General features: G+C 40.1%; 1 protein-coding gene across 1 annotated transcript; it reads left to right on the top strand.

Annotated features, from left to right (window-relative positions):
• The first annotated feature begins 19,727 nt into the window (after positions 1–19,727).
• On the top strand, positions 19,728–20,351 carry LOC131642983 (NDR1/HIN1-like protein 10). Its single transcript, XM_058913129.1, has one exon. The coding sequence runs from the start codon at positions 19,728–19,730 to the stop codon at positions 20,349–20,351; it is 624 nt and encodes a 207-aa protein (XP_058769112.1).
• The last annotated feature ends 5,883 nt before the right edge of the window (positions 20,352–26,234 follow it).

Here is a 26,234-nt window from a genome sequence, read left to right as displayed (position 1 = left end):
AAGTAGTCGATAGCAACAAGAATAAATCTGTGTCCATTTGAGGCTTGTGGCTCTATCCGTTCGATCATGTCTATGCCCCACATAGCAAAGGGCCAAGGCGATGTCAGGACATTCAGAGGAGTCGGAGGAACATGAATTCTGTCAGCATACACTTGACATTTGTGACATTTCTTCACGTACACATAACAATCACTTTCAATCGTCATCCAGTAATATCCTGCTCGCAAGATCTTTTTGGCCATAGAATGCCCACTGGAATGAGTTCCAAAAGATCCTTCATGAATTTCCCGCATGATCAATTCTGCTTCGTGTCTATCCACGCATCTGAGCAAAACTGAATCATAGTTTCTTTTGTACAGGACGTCTCCTGACAAGAAGAATTTGGATGCTAACCTTCGAAGCGTTCGCTTATCACCAATCGTAGCATCTTCGGGATACTCTTGCTTCTCAACATACTTCTTGATGTCGTAATACCATGGCTTTTCATCATACACATCTTCAGTAGTGAGACAATGAGCAGGGAATACATGGGCAGGTTCCTTGTAACGGAGGATCGTTATGTCTGGTACTTCTTTAGGGGAGCTAACTCTGAACATGGCCGCCAAAGTAGCCAAAGCATCTGCCAATTGATTTTCCTCTCGGGGGATGTGACTGAAAGTGATCTCCTCGAAAGCAGGCAGCAACTCCAAGATATAGTCCTTATAGGGGACTAAATTGGGGTGTCGTGTCTCCCAATCACCTCTCACTTGATGTATAACCAAGGCGGAATCCCCATAAACCTCAAGGATCTTGATTCTCATATCGATGGCTGCTTCGAGACCCATTATACAAGCTTCGTATTCTGCCACATTGTTCGTGCAATCAAAGCATATTCTAGCTGTGAAAGGGATGTGAGTTTGACGAGGAGAAGTCAAAACTGCCCCAATACCATGGCCCATAGCATTTGATGCACCATCGAACGTAAGAGTCCATCGCTCTCCTGGTTCGGGTCCTTCATTATCATCCAGTTTCATGATATCTTCATCAGGAAAGTCAAACTTCATTGACTGATACTCTTCTAATGGCTGATGAGCCAGATGATCTGCAAGGACACTTCCTTTGATGGCCTTCTGTGTGACATACTGGATGTCGTATTCTGATAAAAGCATTTGCCATCGGGCTAGTCTTCCTGTAAGAGCCGGTTTTTCAAAGATGTACTTTATCGGGTCCATTTTGGAGATCAATAGAGTGGTATGAGTCAACATATACTGCCTCAGTCGGCGAGCAGCCCATACCAAAGCACAGCAAGTTTTCTCGAGTAGTGAGTAGCGGGATTCACAATCGGTAAACTTTTTGCTCAGGTAATAAATGGCGCACTCTTTTCGACCAGACTCGTCATGTTGGCCCAACACACACCCCATAGATCCTTCAAGCACAGTTAAGTACATAAGAAGCGGCCTCCTAGGAACCGGAGGCATGAGAATTGGCGGCTCTTGGAGATACTGTTTAATCTTCTCAAAAGCTTCTTGACAATGATCATCCCAACGGATATCTTGATTCTTGCGCAGCAGTTTGAAGATGGGTTCACAGGTGTCAGTGAGATGAGAAATGAACCTGGCTATGTAGTTCAATCTCCCAAGGAACCCTCGGACCTCTTTTTCATTCTTTGGTGCTGGCATATTCTGTATTGCTCTTACTTTGTCAGGGTCGACCTCAATCCCTCGTTGGCTCACAATGAATCCAAGTAATTTTCCAGATCGCACTCCGAAAGTGCACTTGTTTGGATTAAGCCTCAACTTGAATTTACGCAAACGAGCAAACAGTTTCTCAAGATACATCAAATGTTCCTCCTCAGTTTGGGATTTTGCGATCATATCATCGACGTACACCTCAATCTCCTTATGGATCATATCATGGAAAAGGGTCACCATAGCTCGTTGATATGTTGCACCAGCATTCTTAAGACCAAAAGGCATCACCTTATAGCAATACGTACCCCACGGAGTGGTAAAAGTAGTCTTGGTCATATCTTCAGGAGCCATTTTTATTTGATTATAGCCAGAAAAACCATCCATGAAGGAGAATACCGAATACTGAGCAGTATTGTCGACTAGCACATCAATATGAGGCAGAGGGAAATCATCCTTCGGACTTGCCCTATTCAAATCTCGGTAGTCGACACACATGCGTACCTTTCCGTCCTTCTTAGGAACGGGTACTATGTTTGCAAACCAAGGAGGATATTCACACACAGATAAGAAACCAGCCTTCAACTGTTTTTCAACTTCTTCCTTGATTTTCAAAGCCATATCAGGTCGAGTTCTCCGTGGTTTTTGTTTTACCGGCGGACATTCTGGTTTGAGAGGTAGCCTGTGCATAACTATATCCGTGTCTAAACCAGGCATGTCTTCATATGACCAGGCGAAGATATCAACATACTCTCGAAGCAACTCAATCAACCTTCTTTTTACATCACTTTCCAAAGCGGCGCCTATCTTGACTTCTCTCTTTGCTTCTTCTGTACCGAGGTTGATGATTTCTATGGCTTCCTGATGTGGCTGAATAGATTTCTCTTCTTGTCTCAAAAGTCTTGCCAATTCCTCGGGGACTTCCCAATCTTCCCCACTATCCTCATCAGCTTGGTCAATTGGATTCTCAAGGATATTAAGACGTGGAACTGTAACATTATCATTTTTGATGGAATTCGAGCCAGATCTGCACGATGGATGATTTATGCCTTAGAATGCAACACATAAAAGAGAAAGAAAAAGCTTTGCCATTTTTTGAAAAAGTTTTTTTTTTTAAAGTAAAAACAAAAATGAAATAAATGGAACAGTAATTGCATGCGAAGATATGATTTTCATTCAATATTAAACAAATTGAAACAACATGGGGGCCCTTCTTTATACAAGCGGTCAAAATGCTTAGGGCGAAGCATATGACTTATCGAAACAAGAAAATTACATCTCCATAAAAGTGACTCTGGGGACGTCCAAGATAGTCCAATTGTTGAGTTCCTGTCCAGGCGCAGCATGGCAAATGAATTTGGAGAGATCTTCTTCATCATCATCATCCACGGCGAGAACCTGACTTCCAGAACTGGTGCTTGCACTGACGAACACTTGAGAAATGGGGGGAATCACCTTCTTTCCAGGAATTATGCTGAGCTGAGTAGAGGAAGATGGTTGATACCCAAGGCCATACTTGTCTCGCTTCTCATGAACATCAATCAGCTTGCCCCAGGCACTATGGGGAGTACCAGCTTCTAAGAAGGCCTTAGCATCATTCAGAGACGAGAGGGGTGCTCCGAGTTCTTTCTTATTTTCAACCACGGGGAGTTTATCAACCGACACAATCTCTAAGGCCTGAAAAGGTGTCTCTTGTATCTCTCCCTCCACTTCAACATAACGGTATGACGCCAGATTATTGACGATCAAATCCTCTTCACCAGTGATCACAACAATCTTGTCATTCACAGCAAATTTCAAACACTGATGGAGGGTAGATGTCACGGCTCCAGCAGCATGGATCCAAGGACGACCCAAGAGGCAAGTGTATGAAGGACTTATATCCATGACATAGAAAGCAATATAGAACATGTGAGGGCCAATCAAAACAGGCAGATCAATTTCCCCTTCTACGGACCTTCTGGAGCCATCAAACGCTCTGACACTCATAGTGCATGGTCTCATCATAATCCCATCCATACTCAGCTTAAACAAAGTAGTCTTGGGCATCACATTAAGAGAAGAACCGGTATCAATCAGAACTCGAGACAACACAGCGTCCAGACACTTGACGGAGATATGCAACGCTTTGTTGTGTGCTCTACCCTCAGGTGGAAGCTCGTCATCAGAAAAGCCCAGACAATTGCCAGCAGCAATGTTGGTCACAACCCCTTCAAACTGAGGCACGGTAATGTCTTGAGTTACGTGAGCGGAAGCCAGAACTTTCATCAGAGCATCACGATGAGCTTCGGAATGCACCAAGAGAGACAAGATGGAGATCTTGGCTTGGGTCTGATCAAGTTGGTCAATCACTTTGTAATCACTTTTCTTAATGATCTTCAAGAGTTGCTCGGCATCTTGTGCATTACGTGCTACAGGAGGATCAACAGCAACTTGCTTTCCTTTTGCTTGTGTACTAGCCTCTTTATTGGTCTCTTTAGGAAGTGGAGGAGGGGCAGCAAAGATCCGACCACTACGGGTAATGCCACTAGTGCCAGTAATATTAGTGATGCTCGAATTACCCACTGGAGGACAATCATATTTCTTCCCTCGAATATACACGGCATTATAGCTCCAAGGGACAGCCTTAGAATCATTCACAGGAGAAGGAACAAGAGACGAGGATGGAGGGGTCGAAGGAGCATTTGGAACCTGAATAACCAAAGGAGTCCTCGGAGCCTGAATGACCAAGGGAGTACTCGGAGCACGAATGACCAAAGGAGTACTCTGATTCTTTGACACCTCAGCAGGATGGTAAGGTATCTCTAGAGTAGCCACATCTTCGACAGGAACGACCCTTTCCACTCTAAGAACACCTTCATCCATTAGTTTCTGAATTTCTTCTTTCAACCTAGTGCATTCCTCAGGGTTAGAAGAACATTGCAAACAATAATCATGTAGTTCACACAAAACCTTTTGTTGCATAAGATATTCTCTGACAACTGCTAGCGGCATCCTTACCTCATTAACATCACTCACTAGGATCTGATCATCACATAACTCAATAGCATTGGTCGCACCGGCATGGGGAGGCATAGGATTATTCTGCACATTAGGACCAGTAGGAGTGAACGAGATGAGCTTGCCATCGAGAAGATCCTGGACTTTCCACTTGAATGCCCTGCATTTCTCAATTGTGTGGCCGGGAGCCCCAGAATGAAATTCACAATGAGCATTCGCATCATACCAAGGAGGAAGAGGGTCAGGTGGAGGACCCATTTCGCGGAGTTGCACTAATTGACCAGCAAGTAATTGGGGAAGAAGCTGAGCATACGGCATTGGAACCGGATCTATACGCCTGTCAGGGTATCTTTGCCTCTGTGGACCTCTTTGACCTTGAGGCCTAGGATTCTGTTGGCGATTCTGAGGAACAACAGCTTGTTGTTGTGGTACGAAAGGCTGTTGGGGTGCCATCCATGGTTGTGGAAGAGCAGCAGCATATGCTTGAGGGACATAAGGACCTGGAACAGCATAAGGCATCGGATAATAAGGAGGTGGAATAGCAGAATATGCAGGAGCTCGACCTTGGTCAACAGAGGCAGTGCTAGTCTCACCTTCCTTCTTCTTCACAAACCCAGAATACGGCTTCTTACCATTACCACTTGAGTTGCTAGGATTAGTAACACCTTGAATGGTACCAGCTTTGACACAGTTCTCAACCCTCTCACCAATGATGACCACATCCGAAAAGGAAGGAGAAGTATTACTAACCATGTGCTGAAGATACGGCCCTTTCAGAGTCCCCATAAACAGATCAATCAACTCGCGGTCCAAAAGAGGAGGTTGGACACGGGACGCAAGTTCACGCCACCTCTGGGCGTATTCTTTAAAAGACTCCTCAGATTTCTGTGACATATTTTGTAGCTGGGCACGGCTGGGAGCCATAGCAGTATTGTAGTGGTATTGTTTCAAGAAGGCGTCGACAAGTTGTCCCCAAGTACTGACATTAGACCTCTCAAGTTTCATATACCATTCCAACGGGGCTCCAGTGAGACTATCCTGAAAGAAATGCATCAGCAGAGGCTCGTTCTCAGCATGAGCAGCCATCTTACGGCAGTAGGAACGAATGTGAGTCTCTGGACAGGTGACTCCCTTGTATTTATCAAAATCTGGCACTTTGAACTTCGGGGGAATAACAATCCCAGGTACCAAGCACATAGCAGCAGTGTCGAAACTCGAAGTTTTAGCAACCTCAACAGCCTTAAGGCGTTCTTCGAGAGCTTGGTACATCTTAGCAGTCTCGGTCAACTCAGCAGTAAGATCATGTTCAAGATCAATAACCTCATGGTGGTCGTCCACTACTTTCAGTGTCTCATTAATAGGAGTCTCTTTAGTTTTCACCCCTCCGTCAGCAGAACTGGCAGGAGTATCTTTGACCAAACTAGCGACGCTCTTTCTGAGTTCATCCTGTCCTTGAACGACGGCATGGAGAGTCTCCATAAGTTGGGCCATTCTTTCCCCCATAACATCCATATCCCTACGGAGGGCAGCTTGATTCTGTTCAAATTGTTCCATGATTCTCTCGTTGCTCCTGGTGCGGTAAGGATGTAAGAAAGTCAGCTTCGTCGTCGGGAAAGAAATCTGTTGCTGAAAAGGACCCCAATTAGTTTCTTGTACAATAACCTGAAAAATGCAATGTGACAATGTGAATGTATGAGTGCATGTGTGCGTATGACGTGATGTGCCATTTTCAGAGTATCCAAGATTTAATATTGATCCAGAATAGCTAACAACGTGACAAAAGATACGTATCAAGAGAAACTAGTTCTTTTTCATTCATAACAGAAGTTTAAACTTGGGCAAGCCATACATCAACAAGATAGTTCAACAAAGGAAATAAAAGACCCCATCCAACAAGTCTGGTGGTGGTCGAGACATACAAACTCAAACATCAATCCATCTGAACATAGAACAGAGGTCCTCCTTGTCTGAAGTGCTCGTCACTCCACTTCTTAGTTTCATCAAACAGTTTCTTGGTTGCTTCTCGATCTCTTCCTTTAAGAAGGCTTTGAATCACCTCATCTTTGCGAAACAAATGCCCATCCAACTTCTTGCAGCACTCCCTAAGTTCGTCACATCCTTTACATTCTGGGAGATAATCCTTCTCAGGTGCATTCTCCATACTTGCCATTTGATTTCTGAGCTTGACATTCTCTTCTGTTAGTCGAGCGGAGCGGAGGTGACTTCCCTTCAGCTGTGTCTCGACTGCTATTCTCTGAGTAATCTCATCTTCCAGTTTCTTTTTCATAGTCCTCAGCTGATATTTAGTCTCTTTTTCTAACTGGAGCTTGCAGGCCTTCAAGTCTTCTCTGTACTTTTGCTTGAGCTTCTCTTCTGCCTCTTTTATGGCCTTTTTTATGATCTTCTCGTTATCCTCGACAATGATAGTGGTAGCTTTGTCACCCCTTTCAGTTCTAGTCCTCTTTTGAACTCTGGAAGATCCTCCTTTCAACATTTTAACCTCATGTGCTAATTCAGCCCTTTTCTGATTCACCAAGAAGTACTCTATCTTAGCATCTTCCCCCTTCTCACGCAACCGGATGTTTTCCACATGTACCTGGGTATAGTCTTCGGCTGGCACGGTGGCAGTTAAAACTTCAGGTGGTTGTTCATACAATGGTTTAACCTTCGGGAAAGGCAATAGGCGCTTCTTGACTCTATCTTTTACCCAATCAGTGTAGGCTTGTTTAGCAATGGCATTCTTCCCTCCCAAGGAAGTTCGGTCATCTGTATGAATACTATTCCAGGCGCTCCTCACTTTTTCTAGACCCTCTGGATCAGCCCCTTTCTTAAAGCAAACAGATTCAAATATTTCCTTGTCTAACGGCTTGTCCTTTAGTGCAAAACCCAACTGACGCAGCGCTAGCCTCGGATTGTAATTGATAACTCCCTTCGTTCCTATGAGGGGAACGTTGTCAAAACTACCACATCTAGTAATAACTTCCTCTATCCCTTTCCCAAGGTGATACCAGACGATGTCATTCGCCGTAAGCCCCATGATCCTTTGAGGCCACTTCTGTGAGTCTCTTGTTGTGACAAACGGTCCACTTTTAGGCAAGTGTGAAGTGAACCACTCGTATAACAACGGCAAACAGCCTCCAACGGCTCCCTTCGTCCCATACCTGGAATGAACAGCATAATAAGTATCTGCCAAGAGAGTAGGCACGGGGTTTTGATCCATAAAGAGGCAAATGGCAGTGAGATCGACGAAATTCGGGATATTCGGGAACAACACCAAACCATAGATCATAACAGCTAAGAGAGCATTGAATTCTTTCCATTTCTTCTCAATAACCAGGGCATCAGCTTTTCTCATCAGAAATTTAACATAGAATCCGTGGGTTCCACCATTAGGCTTCCAGTTATCTGTAACATCTTTCATGCTCAAATAAAGAGCACCAGCAATTCGGTCCATTTTCGGTTTCTCGGGTACACATACAAAAGGAATCCTGTGTTGAACCTTAATCTTGAGGATATCAGCATATTCTTCAAGGGTTGGTGCCAGTTGATAATCAGGAAAGGTGAAACATCGTAACTCAGGATCGTAGAACTGAAGAAGTGTGTAGAGAGCCCATTCATCAACCCGAGAAGTTAACATGTGTAGGATATGACCATATGTCTTCCTGAACTCATCCAAGTTTTGCCCAGTAACTGAAGTACTCAGACGAATCAGAGGCGTTATATCCTCACGGAAGAAACTGCAGGTGAAGGTGCGCCTAGTAACTTCTTTGGTAACTGTCACGTTGTTAGCCATTTCAAGTGAAGAAGATAATAACCTTGGATACCCTGAAAAAAAATGGCATGCACATGAGAAATAATAATACTTCTTTTCTTTCTTCTTTTTTTTTTTTTTTTTTTTACATATCTTTTCTTTTTTCTTTTCTTTTTTTTTTTGAAAGGTAAATATGCCATGATGTAAATGATGCAATGGAGGTTTCCCCACATAGGAGAAGTGTGTGTGGCCTCTGGATGAGATCGGACGTTGCAGGATCAAAGGTCCGGCATAGGCACAGTGAAACTATAAGAACACAAGTCACCAACAGAACGGTCACCAACGGTACCTGTCATGTATATCCCACCCCACTCACAGGTGTAGTTTAGGTCAGGGTAGGTCAATGGCTTCCAGCGTTATCAGTTCTCCTGAAACACCATCATTGTCGCAAATACATGCCAACAACGGTATCTCATTTGAACCTCGACTGGTCGTGGGTCTCAAGATCGCAATCAACAGAACCTGACATTCTGTTGGCGTCATGACTATCCACTCTATCCTAGGTATCCTATGTGTCACTCTGGCCTGGGTATTGGGCCTTTTACCTCATAAAACATCCCACCCAACCTGCAAAACAGAACAGAAGACCCCAAGGAACACAGAATATAATCCATATGCATGATGTGCAAACAGAAATAAACATGATATGCAAGCAGAAAAGTAAACATGCAAACATATATACAAGGTATAGACATAAAAACAAATAAACACCCAGTAAATAAACAAACAAACGCAGGCTAGGATCGACTCACTAAGGATGGACCAGCAACAGGTCTAGCAACATCCCCAGCAGAGTCGCCAGCTGTCGCACGCTCGCGAAAAATGAACAGAGTCGCCACCAATATATTTATCCCATAAGGGAAAGGAATATCAGATAACCTAATAAAGGAAGGAACAGGGTCTTGCGACCAGAGAATCAAGGTACGGGAGTCGGTTACGCAAGGGGAAGGTATTAGCACCCCTCGCGCCCATCGTACTCGATGGTATCCACCTATGTTTGTTTCTATCTAAAGGGTGTGTAACTATGTCTATGTCTAAATGCGAAATGAATGCAAAATGTAGGGAAAATAAAGAATTGTACTCGCACGGGCCCTACCCCGCTGCCTACGTATCCTTTTCAGGAATCAGAGTTACCGTAGCTCGGCTCCGTATTTTTGTTTGTTTTTGTGTTTTTTATTTGGGCGGCGTCAACGTTCACGTTCTTGCATAAGGGGACAGACCTACGATGCGTTCGAACAGAAATGACATTGCCCTTAGGTGCCAACGAGGCAAAAGAAAAAGAAATGATTGGTTTGTGTCTTTTAGGGTAGATGAGTGATGAACAGTTCCCAATACCGGGCCACTCACCACATTCTCTACTTTGTTTTAGTCTGAACCATTGTTAGATGTTTTAAAGTGTTTTTGGTTGTGTATTTTTTAAGGGGAATTACTCTGCGATTCGAATCACATAAAATGTATAATGATCGAGAAGCAGATTAGGGAATGAATCTCACTCACTTCCGTCCCATTATGTAATGTTTGAGAAACAGATTAGAGAATGAATCTCACTCATTTCTCTCCCGTTAATTAATGTTTGAGAAACAGATTAGGGAATGAATCCCACTCGTTTCTCTCCCATTAAGTAGTGACCGAGAAACAGATTAGGGAATGAATCCCACTCGTTTCTATGCCACTAAGCGATTGAGAAATAGATTAGGGAATGAATCCCACTCATTTCTCTATCACTTTCTTAATGTGATTCGCATCTTCCGTTTATTAACGTTTTAAAGAGTTGAAAAGAAAAAGAAATGAGAAAGGGAACTAAACCTATTTTCTATCTAATGTTGTTTATGAATTATTTCTAAAAGGAAATGGGGAAGAAACTAAACATTCACAATATAAGAAAATACTCACAAAAATAAAAGGAATAAACTCTAAACTATTTATGAAAATATGTACACACACAATTGCATTTTTATTCATGTTTAAAACTATTTTGAATTAAAAAGAAAAACTATTAACTAATCAACCAATCACAAGGAAATCAATCAATTAAAATTCGATTAAAAGAAAATAAAATTTCAAAAAAGCTAATTGGATGAAAAATGTTTTTGTCAATTTTATTTTAAGAGAAATTCAATTAATTGCAAAAGAAAATAAAAGGAAAATCAATTTTTATTACTCATAAAATCTATTAACAGGGGGGAGGTGAATTAGTAGTTAACAAGAGAACTAGAATCAATTAAAGCAGAAACTGGGCTCAAAACAAGGGGGTGGGGATAGCAGGGCGCATAGAGGCCCAGTCACTAACCTGTGGTGCATTAGCGGTTGGGGTGTATGACTTAGCAAAAGGGCGCAAGGCCCAAGCGTGTGGCCCAGATCACACCTCACATTTTATTTCACTTATTACTTCCTTGTTATTTCATTTTATTTGTTTCATCATTATCAAATCAGCATGTGGAATGAGAATGTAACGTGACATAATACTAACACTATGGAATCAATTGGTCAACATTACTTAGGTCACTAGAGGACAAAACGACATCTTAGCCAATCACAAATCTCCAACGCTACATCCAATGATTATGATAGAGCATAAGTTCCAAATAATAGGAGAATAAGCCAACAACCATATGCCACGTCACAAACGGAATCTGAACAACAAATGAAACTCAGATGCCGGAGCTCCGCCTCCGGTCATCTTCCTCAGCCGCGAATATCGCCGGCGATAGCAAATCGCGTCCAGAAAATGAAAAGGATACTACCGGTCCACTCGGTTTTTTTGCACTGAGTCCGAATATACGATTAAACTCCACTAAAACTCACTCTAACATGTTAACCGAAAACAACAAATAAACCCTAACTAACAAAGCCTCGTCGCAACTCATTTAACTCGTATTAATGTGTTCATGTCCAAGCACTGAATCCGGATATATGATGCAAATGTTCAGACCAGCCATAAATTCATAAAAAACCAAAAGCAAGAAGAATCACTATTGGAGGAGCTTCACATATATGCAACGATCCACAAGTATATTTCAGATGCGCATGGTCTACATGTCCTGCTAGAATGCTGAGAGAGTTTTAAGGTCTTACCTGATGAAATGCTGGATTTGAACAAAACTGAAAGTCTCTACGACTTGCTTCTTCTTCTTCTTCGGATCTTGATGATGATTAGATGAAGATCTTGAATCCACTTTTGGCCCTGCTATGTCAGATCCCTGATGAAGGTGTCGACTGAATCGAGACGACGATGATAAAAATGAGGAAGAGCTCGTCGCCGTTCTTGAAGGTTGCGATGATGAGAGGAGTTATTTGAAGCTCGGTTATGGAGGTTGTGGTGGTGGAAAAAGAAAGTTGGCGGTGGTTGAAGGTAGAGGTTGGAGGTTGCAGCGGTGGTGATTGGTTGATGATGGAGGAGTTTGTTAGAGTCTGTTACAAGATGTAACAAACTTCGAAGGCGAGTGATGGAATAGAGAGAAGACCGAGAGAGAAAGGAGAGTGAGGAGAGAAGGCTTTGAGAAGAATGGAAGAAAATGAGAGCGTGTCCAATGAGAGTGTGTCAGATTTTGTGTTATATAGCATGGGTGTCCATGGCGGTGCATGGTAAGGGTGGGTGTAGCTTATTCTTTTGCAAACTTAATGGGCAAGTATTATACATATGGGGTAGTTTTCTCACAGGTTTTATGGTTCAGCAGCTTGCATGGACAAATATGGAATGAACTAGTGTGCAAGGCTTGGCGTGTTGCAGCCACAAAATCATGTGTATGCCACACTTTGTAGGCTCGTATCTTCCTCCATGTGACATCATTTTGTTCACGTTTTTGCTCATTGTGTAGAGGGGATAGGAGTGAAGGATTATGGTGTTGATAAATCTCTGAAATAGGGCACATACCTCACTCAAACTTGCACTTAAATATGATGATGCACACCTGGAGATGACTTCGCGTGTGTGACCTGGTTTTTGCTTGGAACCTTGGCAAGACATGACTCGGTCAGGGAGCCACTTTGAGCCTCTCTATCTTGGTCCACGCCCATCCAAACTTAATGATCTTGGGCTCATTAGATAGAAGGCATGGCAAAGAGTAGTTAAAGATCAAGCTTGCTCAAAATGGGGCCTTGTGGAAGGAGAACATTGAACCTGAAGTTGGCACACCATGTGTTCGATGATATGCATGCGCATGATCTGGATTTTTGCCTTGGCTGGATGCTCGATCTGGTCAGTGCAAGGGCATGACTTTAGAGACTTATAATCTTCTCAATATTTGTCCAATTGACTCAATTCTTGGCTTGTTGGGAAGAAGACATGGCAAGGATTAGAATGATACCAAGTTTGCTTCCATGGCATTTTTGTAGAGCTCTAAAATTGGCTTGAGATTTGGCATGCCACGTGCTTGACGAAATGCCTGGTCATGACCTGGCTTGTGACTTGGATTGTGACTTGGTTTAAATGGATTTTCAGAAAGATCAGACCTCAATATCTTTTGACCCAAGCTCCAAATGAAAAATTATCCAACTACAAAATTGTTCACCTCCATGAGAGGAACAACTTTGATGTTGGAACTTTTCCCAAAAAATGCCATTTGACATGTGTAAATCAGTGCTGAAGTGGACTGCTCATCATGATTCAAAGGATCAAAAAATTTTTCTAAGTGTTGAAAAGTTTCCATTTTTGTCTTTTTTCCATTTTTGGAAACTTTCTATCAAACTCCCGATTTTATCCATTCTTCGACTTTTCTTGACCGATTTTCCACCAAAAGTCAACATTTGAATAATTCTTCTGATTTTGACCCAAAAGTCAACTGTTCTGATTTTCTCTGATTATTGATGAAATTCCCGATTAAATCTCTTCCAGTCAAATCCAGTCAAACAAACACATCCACATAGTCAGTATGAGAAGCCTTTCACACATAGAAACCATTCCTGATTACCTGTTGACCAGAAAGTCAACTGGTTGACTTTGGTCAGAGAAACCCTGTTTTAAGGAACCAGATGATTTGCAAGCTTACACTCTTCAATCAATGCCCTGATTTGAAGCAGAGAGACACCCCAATCCAGGAGGACTTTAATGAACATAGAGCCACATGATTATACCTCGGTTTTCTCATTCTCTGATCAAAATTCTTTGCAGCAGAGCTTTTTCTTGCTAGCCCTTGAATAACACCTATGATATGAATGCATGGGTATGGATTATGACCTAAGTGATGTATGTACATGAGTGCAAAGCCTAAGCCAGTTAGAAGTTAAAGGGTAGGACAAATTTGGGGTATGACAAATTCTATATATATTATAGTGTTACAAACCATATGTATAATACAAGGTTTTAGTTTATCTAAAACCATAATCTGTAGTTTCCCTAAACAAACAATTATCTCTATCCATGATTATCCCAACAGTACGAGCTATTCTCTCAACAACCTTTGGTTATTTCAATAACCCATAATTATCTCAACAATATGAATTATACTCTCAACAATCCATAGTCATCTTAACAACTCATAATTATCTCAACAATATGAGCCATTTTCAACATTAGTATTTTGTTTAGAGAAACTATGGAAATTTTAAATTTGAATATTCTTTACCATATAGTGATGCTTCTTCTTAGGAACTTCTCTATTAGAATATACCATTTTGGTTTTAAAGAAACAAATTCAAAGGATAGATAAAAAAAAATTGTTATTGAAATTAAAAATATTATCTAATTAAAATGTAAAAAAGATTTATTAATTTATCAAAAAAATAAAAAACAATTAATAAAAAAATACGAAGTCAAGTCTGCCGCCTGACAAACCGTCACTTTGGCGGGGCGGGCTATATTTTAAAGTCAAATTCACTTGATCTTGGTCTTCTCTTGGCAATTTTTGAAAGATAGAATTTTCTATCCTTTGTGGGGGTCTAGTTGAGATTCTCTCTCGTCTTATTGTTATTTATGAGATAACCTTGCAGTTTCACGGATTGACTTCAAAATCCTATCACCTATTTGCATCAATATAAGATCGAGTATTCGCCTTGACTCAAAGATTAGTGATGAATTTTTAATTCTCTTGTGTTTTTTATTAGAGAAATTCTTCACCCACCTCCTAACCTTCTCGCTCACCCCTGGTGAATTTACAACATTACCCCTTGTTTCGGAAGTTCATTTCCGAAACGGTACTTTTTTTTGAAAAAAAGGTGTTTTCGGAAATGAACTTCCGAAAACGTGTTTTTTTAATATAAAATATTGGTTTCGGAGATGCATCTCCGAAATAAAGTTACATTTTCAGAAAATGTGGTGTTTCGGAAGTTCATCTCCGAACGCACCCCCATGATGGAATTCAGAAATGAACCTCCGAATTTATGTCTGGACAGAAGAAAAATGAAAAACAACAACGATTCGCTTTATTTAATCGGGTGAAGATTACAACGATAATATTACTGAAAATTAAAGTTACATATTGTTGAACACGGGTAGGTGGGGATGAGTCAACATTTTGATAACATCGTCCGCCGATCTTTGAAGTTTGGCGTCCAACTCGATCGGGCCTTTCGAAGAAAATCGGTCGAACGTTGTCCACATAACCGCTAAATCTTCGTCGTTCTTGATCTCAAAAGGTGTGAACTTAATGCCTCCCTCGTCGTTAAGCGATGGCGAGCGGTACTCGAGCTTGACAACCTTTCGATTCTCGGGATAGCGCAAAAGCGTGTTGAGCGACGGTATCAATTCCGCAAACGGCGTGTCGCGCGAGAAGCGAAATTGGAACGGCATCGGGTATCCGGTTTCAAAGTAGACGAATGCTAGGTGGAGGTAGGTTTGTGTCATTTGTGTTTTGTGGTGTGAAGAGGATGAAGAAGAGTGTGTAGTATTTATAGACTTATTGGAGCATTGATGGCCCAACAAACCTTATCCTGCCTCAGGGGACATTTCGGAAATGAACTTCCGAAAATAGGCTCCAGACATGTATATTTCGGAAGTTCATTTCCGAATTATGCAGAAACAGAGGTGAATTTTGCATTTTGTGCATTGCATTCTGTTTTGTGTAAACAATACCAAAAGCATACAAAATAGGCATAAAATAGGCAATGACAACATAAAACATACTTATATTATATATGTATTGAATCGGTCCGATTTTACATGATAAACAACAATACATACAAAAAATGATCGTTACAAACAAAAACGATCCGGAACGAACTAAAATTCACCGAACCAATCGGTGGATCCTAAGTCCAAAATAGGCACGTTCTTCGACCGCTCTCTATTTTGCTCGCGCTCTTTGCTCATCATTTCTTCAAACTCCGCCATCCTCGAAACGAACGGATCCGGCCAAGTCTCCGCCTCATTTGAACGATGTGCCGTCTATTGACAAGAAGTAGCCGGTATAGGACAACCCGGTTTCAAAAACACTTGAACGAAGTGCCGCGATCGTAGATACCCGATGCATATGATACGGCCCGACGCGTCCAACGGCGGTCGACTATGAAGTGGAAAGAAAGTCTCACTTAGGCCAAACCTCGTCAAATCGATACACACCATATCATACGCACTTGCTATTAGATGACCCATATCGGGGAATGACATCCACTTCGAAACCGGAGCGATACCGGTAAGTGATGGAACAAGTGCATCATGAATTTTTGCAAACTTTTCTTGATTTTCATATAGTCGGCCGTAGATGTCCCGATACGAAGTCAACTCCGCAATGAGTTCCCGTCGGACTAAAGTGTGATTATTTTCCCCTTTACCGAGCAAACCCGCAACGGCCCGATATCCACAATTGCCGTCGCCTCCAACATCAACGATGTTATCGATATATTTGTGCATAAAAAGTGGCATCTCATCAATGTAGACAATTGGTGATTTTTTGATCGGCGGTGTACGAGGTGGCTTCGAAATACGGGCTGCTTTGTTACCACTACGCTTAGACTTCGGTGTCTCATGAATTTCCGGGAACGATGCATCAACATGTTCAAAGTAGGAAGGAGATCGTTTTGTTGACGTGTCATCTTGTGTAATTTTGGACTTTTTCGGTGCACCTTTCGTTTTAACCGGTTGAGATGGCGGTTTCAAATTGGTGGTCTCCGGAAATGCGATCTTTCGCAATTGTTCTTTTATGTGCATTTTTGTTGTGTCGTCCGCTTTAGCAAACTTCTCCATTATCACTTCCAAATCGTCGGAGATGGTTATTTTGGAGTCATTTTCTTTCGGCGGGTCAAAATCATCAAAACGAAGCTTCTTCCAATGGTCGGCTACCTCATCCATGCGTATTGGTGAATTCAACTTCTTCTTTTTTGCAAGTATACAAGCACATGGAAGGCCGTATGTCTTTCTAATGGTGCACCCACATAATGAACTATCGGGCCCCGTGGTCTCCGACCGCTTAGCTTCATGAAACAAAAAATTCAAACCCGTTCGAGATATGTTGTAAATCAATTGGGAGAATAGAATTTGGCCCTTATACCGGTGTTCCATAACCGTCTTGCTCCTACCGAACGATGTTTGAATTTCATTGTGTTGATTTTCAAGCATTTGGTTCACGGTGTCCCATCCCCGACACAAATCTCCCTTGCTATCACCCAACCACGTCTTGAAGACCGCATGTGCGGATTTAACACGGTTAGTCGTGGTGCAACCAAGATGTCTAACTCGATTTGTCCAAGCGCACACGACTTTTTCTCTAACTTTGTCGAGAATGGTGGATTCGACGTAATGACAAAATGTCCTAATGGAACCACACTAAGACCTAAAGTGTACCAATTTCTCGGTATACACCTCTTCGGAGTGTGCATCCAAAATTTCCATCCATGCCGACATTATCCTTTCAACCACAACACCGGCTTTGACAACTTTACCGTTTTCATCCGGCCTATCTTTTGTCCCAACCGCGGGTTTCAACTTGCTTCTCACGTTGCAAGTTATGTGATACCGGCAAAGTAACGCGGTCGATGTCGGGAAGACGGTATCGACCGCATTCATCAAAGCATTGTCTCGATCGGTGACAATGACGTTTGGCATAACCTCTTGATCAACTAACAAAGACTTGCAAATTCTCAAGGCCCACGTAAAGTTTTCTTCTTTTTCACACTCCAAAAAAGCAAACCCCACCGAATAAGTCTTGTCCGTCGAGGTCACACCGACGATCTCTAGAAGAGGAAGCCTATACTTGTTTGTCTTGTACGTCGAATCCATGACTAGAACGGTTGGAAATGTGTTGAACAATTTGATACTTTCGGGATGAGTCCAAAAAATATCACGCACGGTAACTTTGTCCTCGGAGGTTCGGAAGCTTGAAACATAATTGTTATCGCCTAGAAGTTTCAAAAGTTGTTGCATTTCCGACCGAGGGCCCATATTCAAAACCTTGAGATTGTGCCGTTCATTGTAAACTTGCTTGATATTTGAAACGCTATCCGGTTTCTTACGCTTCAAATCGGCAAGTATGTTGCGAGGCGCCACTTTGACTATCGTTAGGTCCGATATCACATTTCTCTCTTCGCGGGACAAACGACACGCCATTGGATGCCCGTGTAACTTGACATCCAAGGCATGATTATGCATTCCACAAATTACGGTTAACCGCCACAAATCATCAACCCTCCGAGTGTAACGCAACTTAAACGGACACCCGCACTTTCTCGATCCCGTGTCCTCGTGTTTTAGCACCCGGTTTGATTGTACATATCTACCACCCCGTTCGCAATTCAAAACAACGAAAGCTTTCCGCCTACTATTTCCGTTATCCGACCTTAAAATAACAATTCCAAATCCATGTTTGTTATCTTCCTTCCGAACCCAATCAATCAATTGTTCTCGACTACCGAAACTCCGATCATTTGTAAAATGTTGCCGAACATCGACCGCATTGATCATGGGAGTAGCGTCAATAACCGGATCGTTATTAACGTTGACAATTTCCGGATTTAATACTCCATCGTCTTGCACAATGTTGTCCGGATGCACCATACCTAACAAATGCAAAAATTAGCAAAATTGGCCAAAACTGTTTTTTTTTTAACTGCCAGGGCATATTTCGGAAGTTCATTTCCGAAATTTATTAGGTGATATATTTCGGAAATGAACTTCCGAACCATATCAGTTTTCAGCATAAATTTGTTGAATCAATGTAGTGAAATAGGGGATGAAATGAGAGATGTTTACCTGAAATTGTAGCTTTCTATGCTCCCTTTAACGTGATCAACGGTTTGAAACTTTATTTTAGGGCGAAAAATTGATGGAGATTGATTGGGTTTTAGAGAGGGTTTTAAGAAGTTTTGGAGAAAAATGATGAAATAGTGAAGGAGGGAAATTTGTATATGAAGAAATATTTTCGGAAATGAACTTCCGAAAATATTCACGGTTTTGAATTTTTATGACTTCGGAGATGCATCTCCGAAAACACCAAAAACGTGGTGTTTTCGGAGATGCATTTCCGAAGTCAAAAAAAATCAAAAAAAAATAACTTCGAAAGTTCATTTCCGAAGCAGGGGCAGTTTTGGGTTTTCGCTGGGGGTGACCCCCCATAGGGAGGTGGGTAAAGAAATTTTCTTTTTATTATTCTTTATTATATCTGGTTTATCTTTACCTATATCCAAACACTTATGCTTTGTGGATATTTATGTTGTACTTTGAAGTTTTTCTCCTTTATTAATATATTTTATCTCCCATTATAAAAAATAACACCCAACTTCTTATTTATAATATAATTTTGTTAAGGTGAAATTTAAAATATATAAAATCTATTTAATATCTAATTGATTTTGTTGACGACAATGACTTTTAATTGTTGGTGATTCAATATATAAATCTAATTTTATTTTGGATAAACAAATATTTTATTTAAATAGATTTGAATTTTTTATATGAAAACTTACCTATAATTCCTATTTCTAATTTGTGTTTTTACTTTTTCTACTTTTTATATAACTATGATGAGTTGTACAATTCATATATCTTGATATACAATAAAGTGTTGGATTTGTAATATTTTACATATGAATTTTTATTTGAATTTATTGTGCCTTTGTAATCCACTTGATTTTATTGTGTTTCTTATTTTATGCATTTTTTTTTCAATTGTTACTATGTAATTCCATGTATCAAAATCGATTTTATTGTTTTTTATTTAGGATATATTTTGTAAATATCTTTCCTTACCATGATCATGCCATAAATATTCACTTGTAGATTGGATCCATATTAAACCGTCTCAACATAAATAACTATTGAAGTCTTGAAATTTGATCAACACAAATTCTTGTCTTCTCTAAAGAAAATCATAACCGATTTCATGGACGTAGAAGATGAAAACTATTGTTGTTGCTGCAATAACATCGTAACCGTAATTTGCAATCTAATCATCATATTATTAGGACTCATCGCTATCCTTTTTTGGCTTATCATACAACCAAAGGCTGCCAAATTCACAGTTACTAATGCATCCCTTACTCAATTCAGTTTCACAAACAACAACACACTTAACTACAATCTCGCCCTCGACATCACAATCCGAAACCCTAACCGAAAACTCGGTATCTACTATGATATCATCGAAACGCTTGCGTGTTATAAAGATGCTAGGTTTGGTTTCCAAACCCTAGGACCATTCTTTCAGCATCATAAGAGTACAGATTTTATGAGTCCGGTTTTTATAGGTCAACAAGTGATTTCTTTGAGTCGAGATCGGATTTCGAAGTTCGAGAAAGAGAAGAGAGATGGAGTTTATGGAATTGATGTGAAGATTTTGATGAATGTGAGGTTTAAATTGGGTTTGTTTAAGACAGGGAAAGCTAAACCTAAGGTTCGTTGTAATTTGAAGGTTCCTTTGAGATCAAGCAATGTAACAACTTTGTTGGGGAATAAATTTCAAGCCACCGATTGTGAGTGGGATTACAAAGGGATATTGTTTCGTTAGATCTCTTTCTTTTTTCTTTTTAATTCTTTTTAGGAGATTTATATTTGTTAGTTTTATCATGAGAGTATTATCATGCTCTTCCATGGTTTGCACGTAATGAAGTTAGACATATTAGTATTTCTTTCACATTATAGATTTCATTCTTATTTTACTTCTTTGTTACTTCTAGGGTTAATAGTAATTCACCCCACTATAATGTTAGCGAATTTTGTTTTTGCCCCCTCCCTACCCTTTGGCAACGGTTTTTTCAAAAAAACTGTTGCCAAAACCCGCCTTTGGCAACGGTAGGGGGTAAACCAAAACACGCTCATATTATAGGGGGGTAAACTACTATTAACCCTTACTTCTATTATTTTTAAGGTATTAAGAATTGTGTATGTAATTGTGCTCGATTACTTTTAGACATTTTGAAGGTATATGTTCACAAGAATGAGAGATGGTGACAGAAGGAATGAATGTGATAAGAAGAAGAAACAACGGCTTGATCAGGAGTTTAAGAGTTAACTAAAGGGTATAAAAACACTTAGAAGGGGGTTGAATAAAGGGTTTTCTTTGGGAAATAAAAACTCATACGTTATTTTTATCCTGGTTCGTTTGAACTCAAACTATTTCAGTCCATCCGTCATTTCTTGCAATGTTCTATTATTTCGTTCTCCAACTCCATTTTGTTGGGGAGTTCTAGGACAAGAGAAATCATGAGAAATGTCATTTTATTTAAAAAAAACTTTTCAAAGAATTTATTTTCAAATTCTCCTCCATGATCCCTTCTAACCTTTATGATTTTAAACTCTTTTTCATTTTGAACTTGGTTACAGAAATCAAAGAACACAGAATGTGACTCATCCTTGTGTTTTAAGAACTTAACCCATGTTCATCTGCTATAGTCATCAACGATTACCAATCCATACTTGCCTCTGATTGATGCAGTTCTCACCGGACCAAACAAATTAATATGCAGAAGTTCTAGTGGTCTAGAGAAAGAAACAACATTTTTTGATTTTAAAGAGGGTTTTGAAAACTTTCCCTTCTGACATGCTTCACACAGAGCATCTGAGTTGAACTTCAAATTAGGAAGTCCTTTGACCAGATTGAGTTTGTTAATCTGAGATATTCTTCCCGTGCTAACATGTCTCAATCTTCTGTGCCAGGCCCATTGCTCATTGTTAACAAATAGAAGGCAAGTTACTTTATGGGTTTTATGTTCAGAAAGATCAATTTTATAGATGTTGTTCTTTCTCTTGCCAATGAATAGGATTGACCCATCTTTTTCAACGACAGATTTACAGGATTTTTGATTAAAGATTATGTCATAGCCATTGTCACTTAATTGACTTATGGACAACAAGTTATGTGTTAATCCTTCTAGTAACTGAATATTAGTTATGGAGGGATGTCATACCCCAAAATTTGCCCATACTATTTCTCTTATACAAATTCAAATCAATACATAAAGCTCCAAAACACACTCTCCTAAATAAGGCTCAAAGATTTAGGGTTTGTTGTTCTGAAAGAAAATCAATGAACCAAAGGCTCCGAAGCATCCCATATAGGCTAAGATACTCCACATTATCTCCATGACAAATTTCAGGTCTCAATTCAAAAGATTGGTCACTCAATTGCTCAGAAAAGTCAATAATCGACTGGTCGACCTAAAAGTCAACTGTGGTCAAAATACAATTAAAACTTCTGATTTTTGGGTCAATATCAATATTTCGGTGTTAGACGCATCATTTGATCAAAGGTTGATCATGATCCATCAAGAAAATATCAGAAATCCACAAAAGGACAAATCAGCTCAAATTTTGAAAAAAATACACAAATGGCAATTCAAAGAATTTAGAGATTATTCACTAATGGGCCTACCATTTGAATACTAAATTGACCCGTGATCTTAAAGAAGGCCCATAACCCTAATATTATTTTTCTTGATTTTATTTCATTTTTATTTGCTTTTGTTAATTTAAATGCAAATTAAATCAAATAATATCATAAATTGATAATAAAGGTCATATATTTTATTTGATTGGTTAAGATTTAAATCAATTAAAAAATATATAAATAATAAATCAATGGGAAGGAGCAGCAAAACGTGGGAAAGGAATTTGGACCAAAATAGAAGAATTTCATATGGAAAATTTCAATCAAATAATTCATCATCAAAATATAGGATTTGATTGGATTTTCTTGAGATTATTAACCTAAGTGTGAATCATTATATATAGAAAATATTTTCAGACTTCAAGGGAAGAGAACAAGGATTCGCAGACCAGGGGACCAACTCAAGAATTCCAAAAAGTTCCATAAAATCTTGAATTCGGTTGGAGAGGTTGGGGAAGATTCAAGGCATTCTGAGGCTTCAAACGTGTTTCTTGGACGATCCTGGTGCTATACCAATCATCATACTCGGTCAACAAGCCAAGAACAGACCCTATAACTCACGGTTTGCATCTCACTTCTTTCCAAATCGATTTTAATCCTTCACTCATGACAAATCTGTTTTGATTCCATATTTGTGTTAGTATTGACGTTTGCAACATGCCTGTATGTTTCGATTTGAGTTTTAACGCGAACATGGCAAGATGCCATTGTTAGGTTTCATAAGCTTGGAATTAGGGATTTTAGTTAGGGCAGGAATTGAGTAAAATTACGGCTACCGTTGGATTCAGAGTCGAATTTCGGTTCGATCTATGTCTTTAATATTGGTTTATGTTTAGAATTGGTAGAGTCTTGATGTTGCAGGTAGTAGCCACGATGAGGATTCGTAGCGTAATTGTAGCTAAGCCGCAGGTAAAAAACGCAGGCTCCTCACGAAGAAGATGAGCCAGCGCGCGTTTTAAAATGTTCAAATTGCTAGTTCTTTTATATTTGTTGCAGCGTATTACAATAACAGCAAAGCACCACTGGCCTAGTGGTAAGAATGAGGGGAGTTGATTCTTGGACAAAGGCGCAAGTTCGATCCTCACGTCAGACACTATATTTTTCATAAAACGCATGTCATGGTCTGCCAACGGATTCAGTGCATCTCTCCCACGCGCGCGCATGATGCGCACTCTGTCCATTGGCTGTGGATCATCCCATCTTTCAATCCAACGTTTCTGGAAACGCTGGCATACCATGGAACTTCAAGATGCTCCCACACCAGAATATTCAGCTAAGTTCTCTGGCTTTTATTTATTTATTTTCTTTTATTACATAAACTTGGTTTTGTTTTATATTACATATATATTATTTGTTTATTAATCATTTTTCTAAATAAATCTCTCTTAAGAATAATTTTTTTTTATAAACACATAATGAATAAATAAAATATATTTATTGGATTTATTTATTTTCATTTTAATCGTTTTAAATTGATTTAATTTGTTTAAATTATTTGTTTAATTAAGCAAATATTTTCTATTAATTTTGTTAATTGATAAAAATACGTATTAAGGTTAGAATTTTGAATCGAAACCTTATTTAATTAATTGGGTTGAAAACCAATAGTTAATTAGTTTGGTTTTACTTATGCTATTAACCGTGGTTAACTTGTACCCTAATCAGGGTTTACGAAGATCATGCCCTACACTGAATGTTTTTACTTATGCCTTTTCAGGGTTACCTTTCAAACGCTCTCCGACCACGCACCCGATCAAGACTCAAAGCTAAGTACCCTATTTTATTTTTAAAAAAAAAAGTCTATTTTGTTTCCTTTTGATTTTAGGGTTAGTCTTGCCTTCATTTTTCTGCCTCCGCCTTGCCTCTTTTCAGGGTTAACCTTAAAGCGTCCTCTGGCTACTAACCCTATCAGATCAAATGCGAAGCTAAGTCCTTATTCGTATTTTATTTCTTTTTGCCATTTTTCTTAAGTTAGGGTTAACTCTAATTGTCAATGAATTAGCCATACATTCACTCTATTTTTGTTTGTCTGCCTTTTCAGGGTTCGTTGATCGCCAAAGCTACGAGTTTGGTAACCCTAAAACCTAACTTCAATATTTTATGCTTTAATTATTATTACTTATGTCAAACCCTATTAAGGGATCCGCTGGTTACAATTTCCCTCCCCCATATTTGTTTTGATTATATTATTTAAATGCGTGGTTAGTAATCCTAGGGAGTGCAACCTTTGAATTGAACATATAATCACTAAATTTACAAGATAATATATTTGAATATAATCACATGATTGGTGCACACACGCACACTTTTGGGTAACTCTCTCTGTTGCCTTGTTGCCTGTTGCCTGTTGCCTGTTGCCTTGTTGCCTGTTGCCTGTTGCCTTGTTGCCTTGTGTTTTTGCAGAATAGCCAGTCCCTCGAATATGAGGATACCTCAGCCATGTTGCCTCGATAAAAGGTCATGAGACCCTAAAAATGATGCTGCCTTCGATACACTAACATGACCTCGACCCTCGAAAGTTGCCCACGAAAAAGGCTGAGGTATCTTCTGGTTGCCTACGAAAGGCTATTCTGATCTTTCCCCTTAGACTACCTGCCCCTCTATGGCATGGGTCAGTCTTTGGGCGAACGATATCTCGATGACCCTTCAACCTCCAAACGAAAGGCTTCCTGCCCTCTTATGGCAAGGATAGACCCTTTCATTCTGAAAGGCTAAAAAGAGACCTATCATCTGAGTTTAAGGTAATTGCCCCTAATTGCCTTGCAATGCTCTATTTTCTATATTCTTTCTCAAAGTTGTTCAAAAGCTGGCTACGCTCATTTACGAGCTAAAGTCCATTTTTTCCTCTTTCATCTACATTTTCTGAAAACGAGCAAGCAAAGCAATTAAGAGCCCATGGAAAACCATGGATGCAAAGGGTGCCTTACACCTTCCCTTTGCATAAATTACCCCCCGAACTCAAAATCTTTCAAAGGTTTTTTTCTGTTTCTTTTAGCCTTTCCGATTTAGTTTGGATAAAATAAAAGTCGGTGGCGACTCTTGCTTAACCGCGACATTTCGATAAAAAGTCAGTTCACCGTATTACAGAACTGGCGACTCTGCTGGGGATTTTCGATAAAAAGAGGGGTTACCTTAAAAGTTTAGGATCACTTAAATGTTTTCTATTGTTTGCTTTGTTTGCTTTAATTTTGCAGGGCTGTTTTGGGTATTTTGCTGTGTGAAAGATCCTAACCCGGATCTGAGTACCTTAGGTATATGGCATGAGATCAAGGAGACTGCACAGCGTATACTGATGTGGTTGATCTGATGGCCATCGTTAGTGTGACACATTGGTTTGTCCTGGTGTTCCTTGGGATCCGACCTGAGGAAATGCTTGGCTGCCACGTGGTGTCATTAAGCACTAATTCGCCCTTAGAACCTTAGTCGAACTTGACTTTGGCCTTTTAGAAAGTAGCGAGATGGCTGGCTTTGGTTCCGACTGAAGTTGGTTGATACTCGAAGCTACACTCATATGGACTGGACTTTCAGGACCTTTTCGCTTGGCGATTCGATTGCCGAACTGAGATAAGCGCCTTCGAGAAAGGTCAATGATATGAGCTCCCTAGAACCCGATCTTTATAAAGGACAGGTTTGAACCAACTAAACTTCAGGGGGAGGGTACGCACCTCTGGACTACATGCAAGCCTAACCTTAAGGCAAAATCTTGTGACTTGTGTGACTTATGTGACTTGTGCGACTTGCTTGTGTTTGCTACTAACCTTCGTTTTCTCGCAGGTTTTGTTGAAAGGACTTGTTTGTCCTTACTATCTCACACTATGACTAATGAACTGCATTCGCATAACATCATGACATCATGACATCATAAGCATAACATGATCAACTAACCCTTTCAAGGATCTTAGGAATTTAGGGCGCACAATTTCAGGTGCTCTTATCAAGGACTGAATTCCTATCTAGGGGCAAGAGGATTTATTTTCCTCTGGCCACGTGCCTTCCAATTCAGAG

The sequence above is a fragment of the Vicia villosa genome, unplaced genomic scaffold (genome assembly GCF_029867415.1).
Source record: "Vicia villosa cultivar HV-30 ecotype Madison, WI unplaced genomic scaffold, Vvil1.0 ctg.006327F_1_1, whole genome shotgun sequence".
Lineage (NCBI taxonomy): Eukaryota > Viridiplantae > Streptophyta > Magnoliopsida > Fabales > Fabaceae > Vicia > Vicia villosa.
The sequence above is the reverse complement of the archived record's forward strand: the minus strand, read 5'-3'. Positions and strand labels throughout refer to the sequence as shown.

Bases quoted from the DNA above. Each gene is read 5' to 3' on its own strand.
- LOC131642983 (XM_058913129.1), top strand. From the start codon at position 19,728: ATGGACGTAGAAGATGAAAACTATTGTTGTTGCTGCAATAACATCGTA.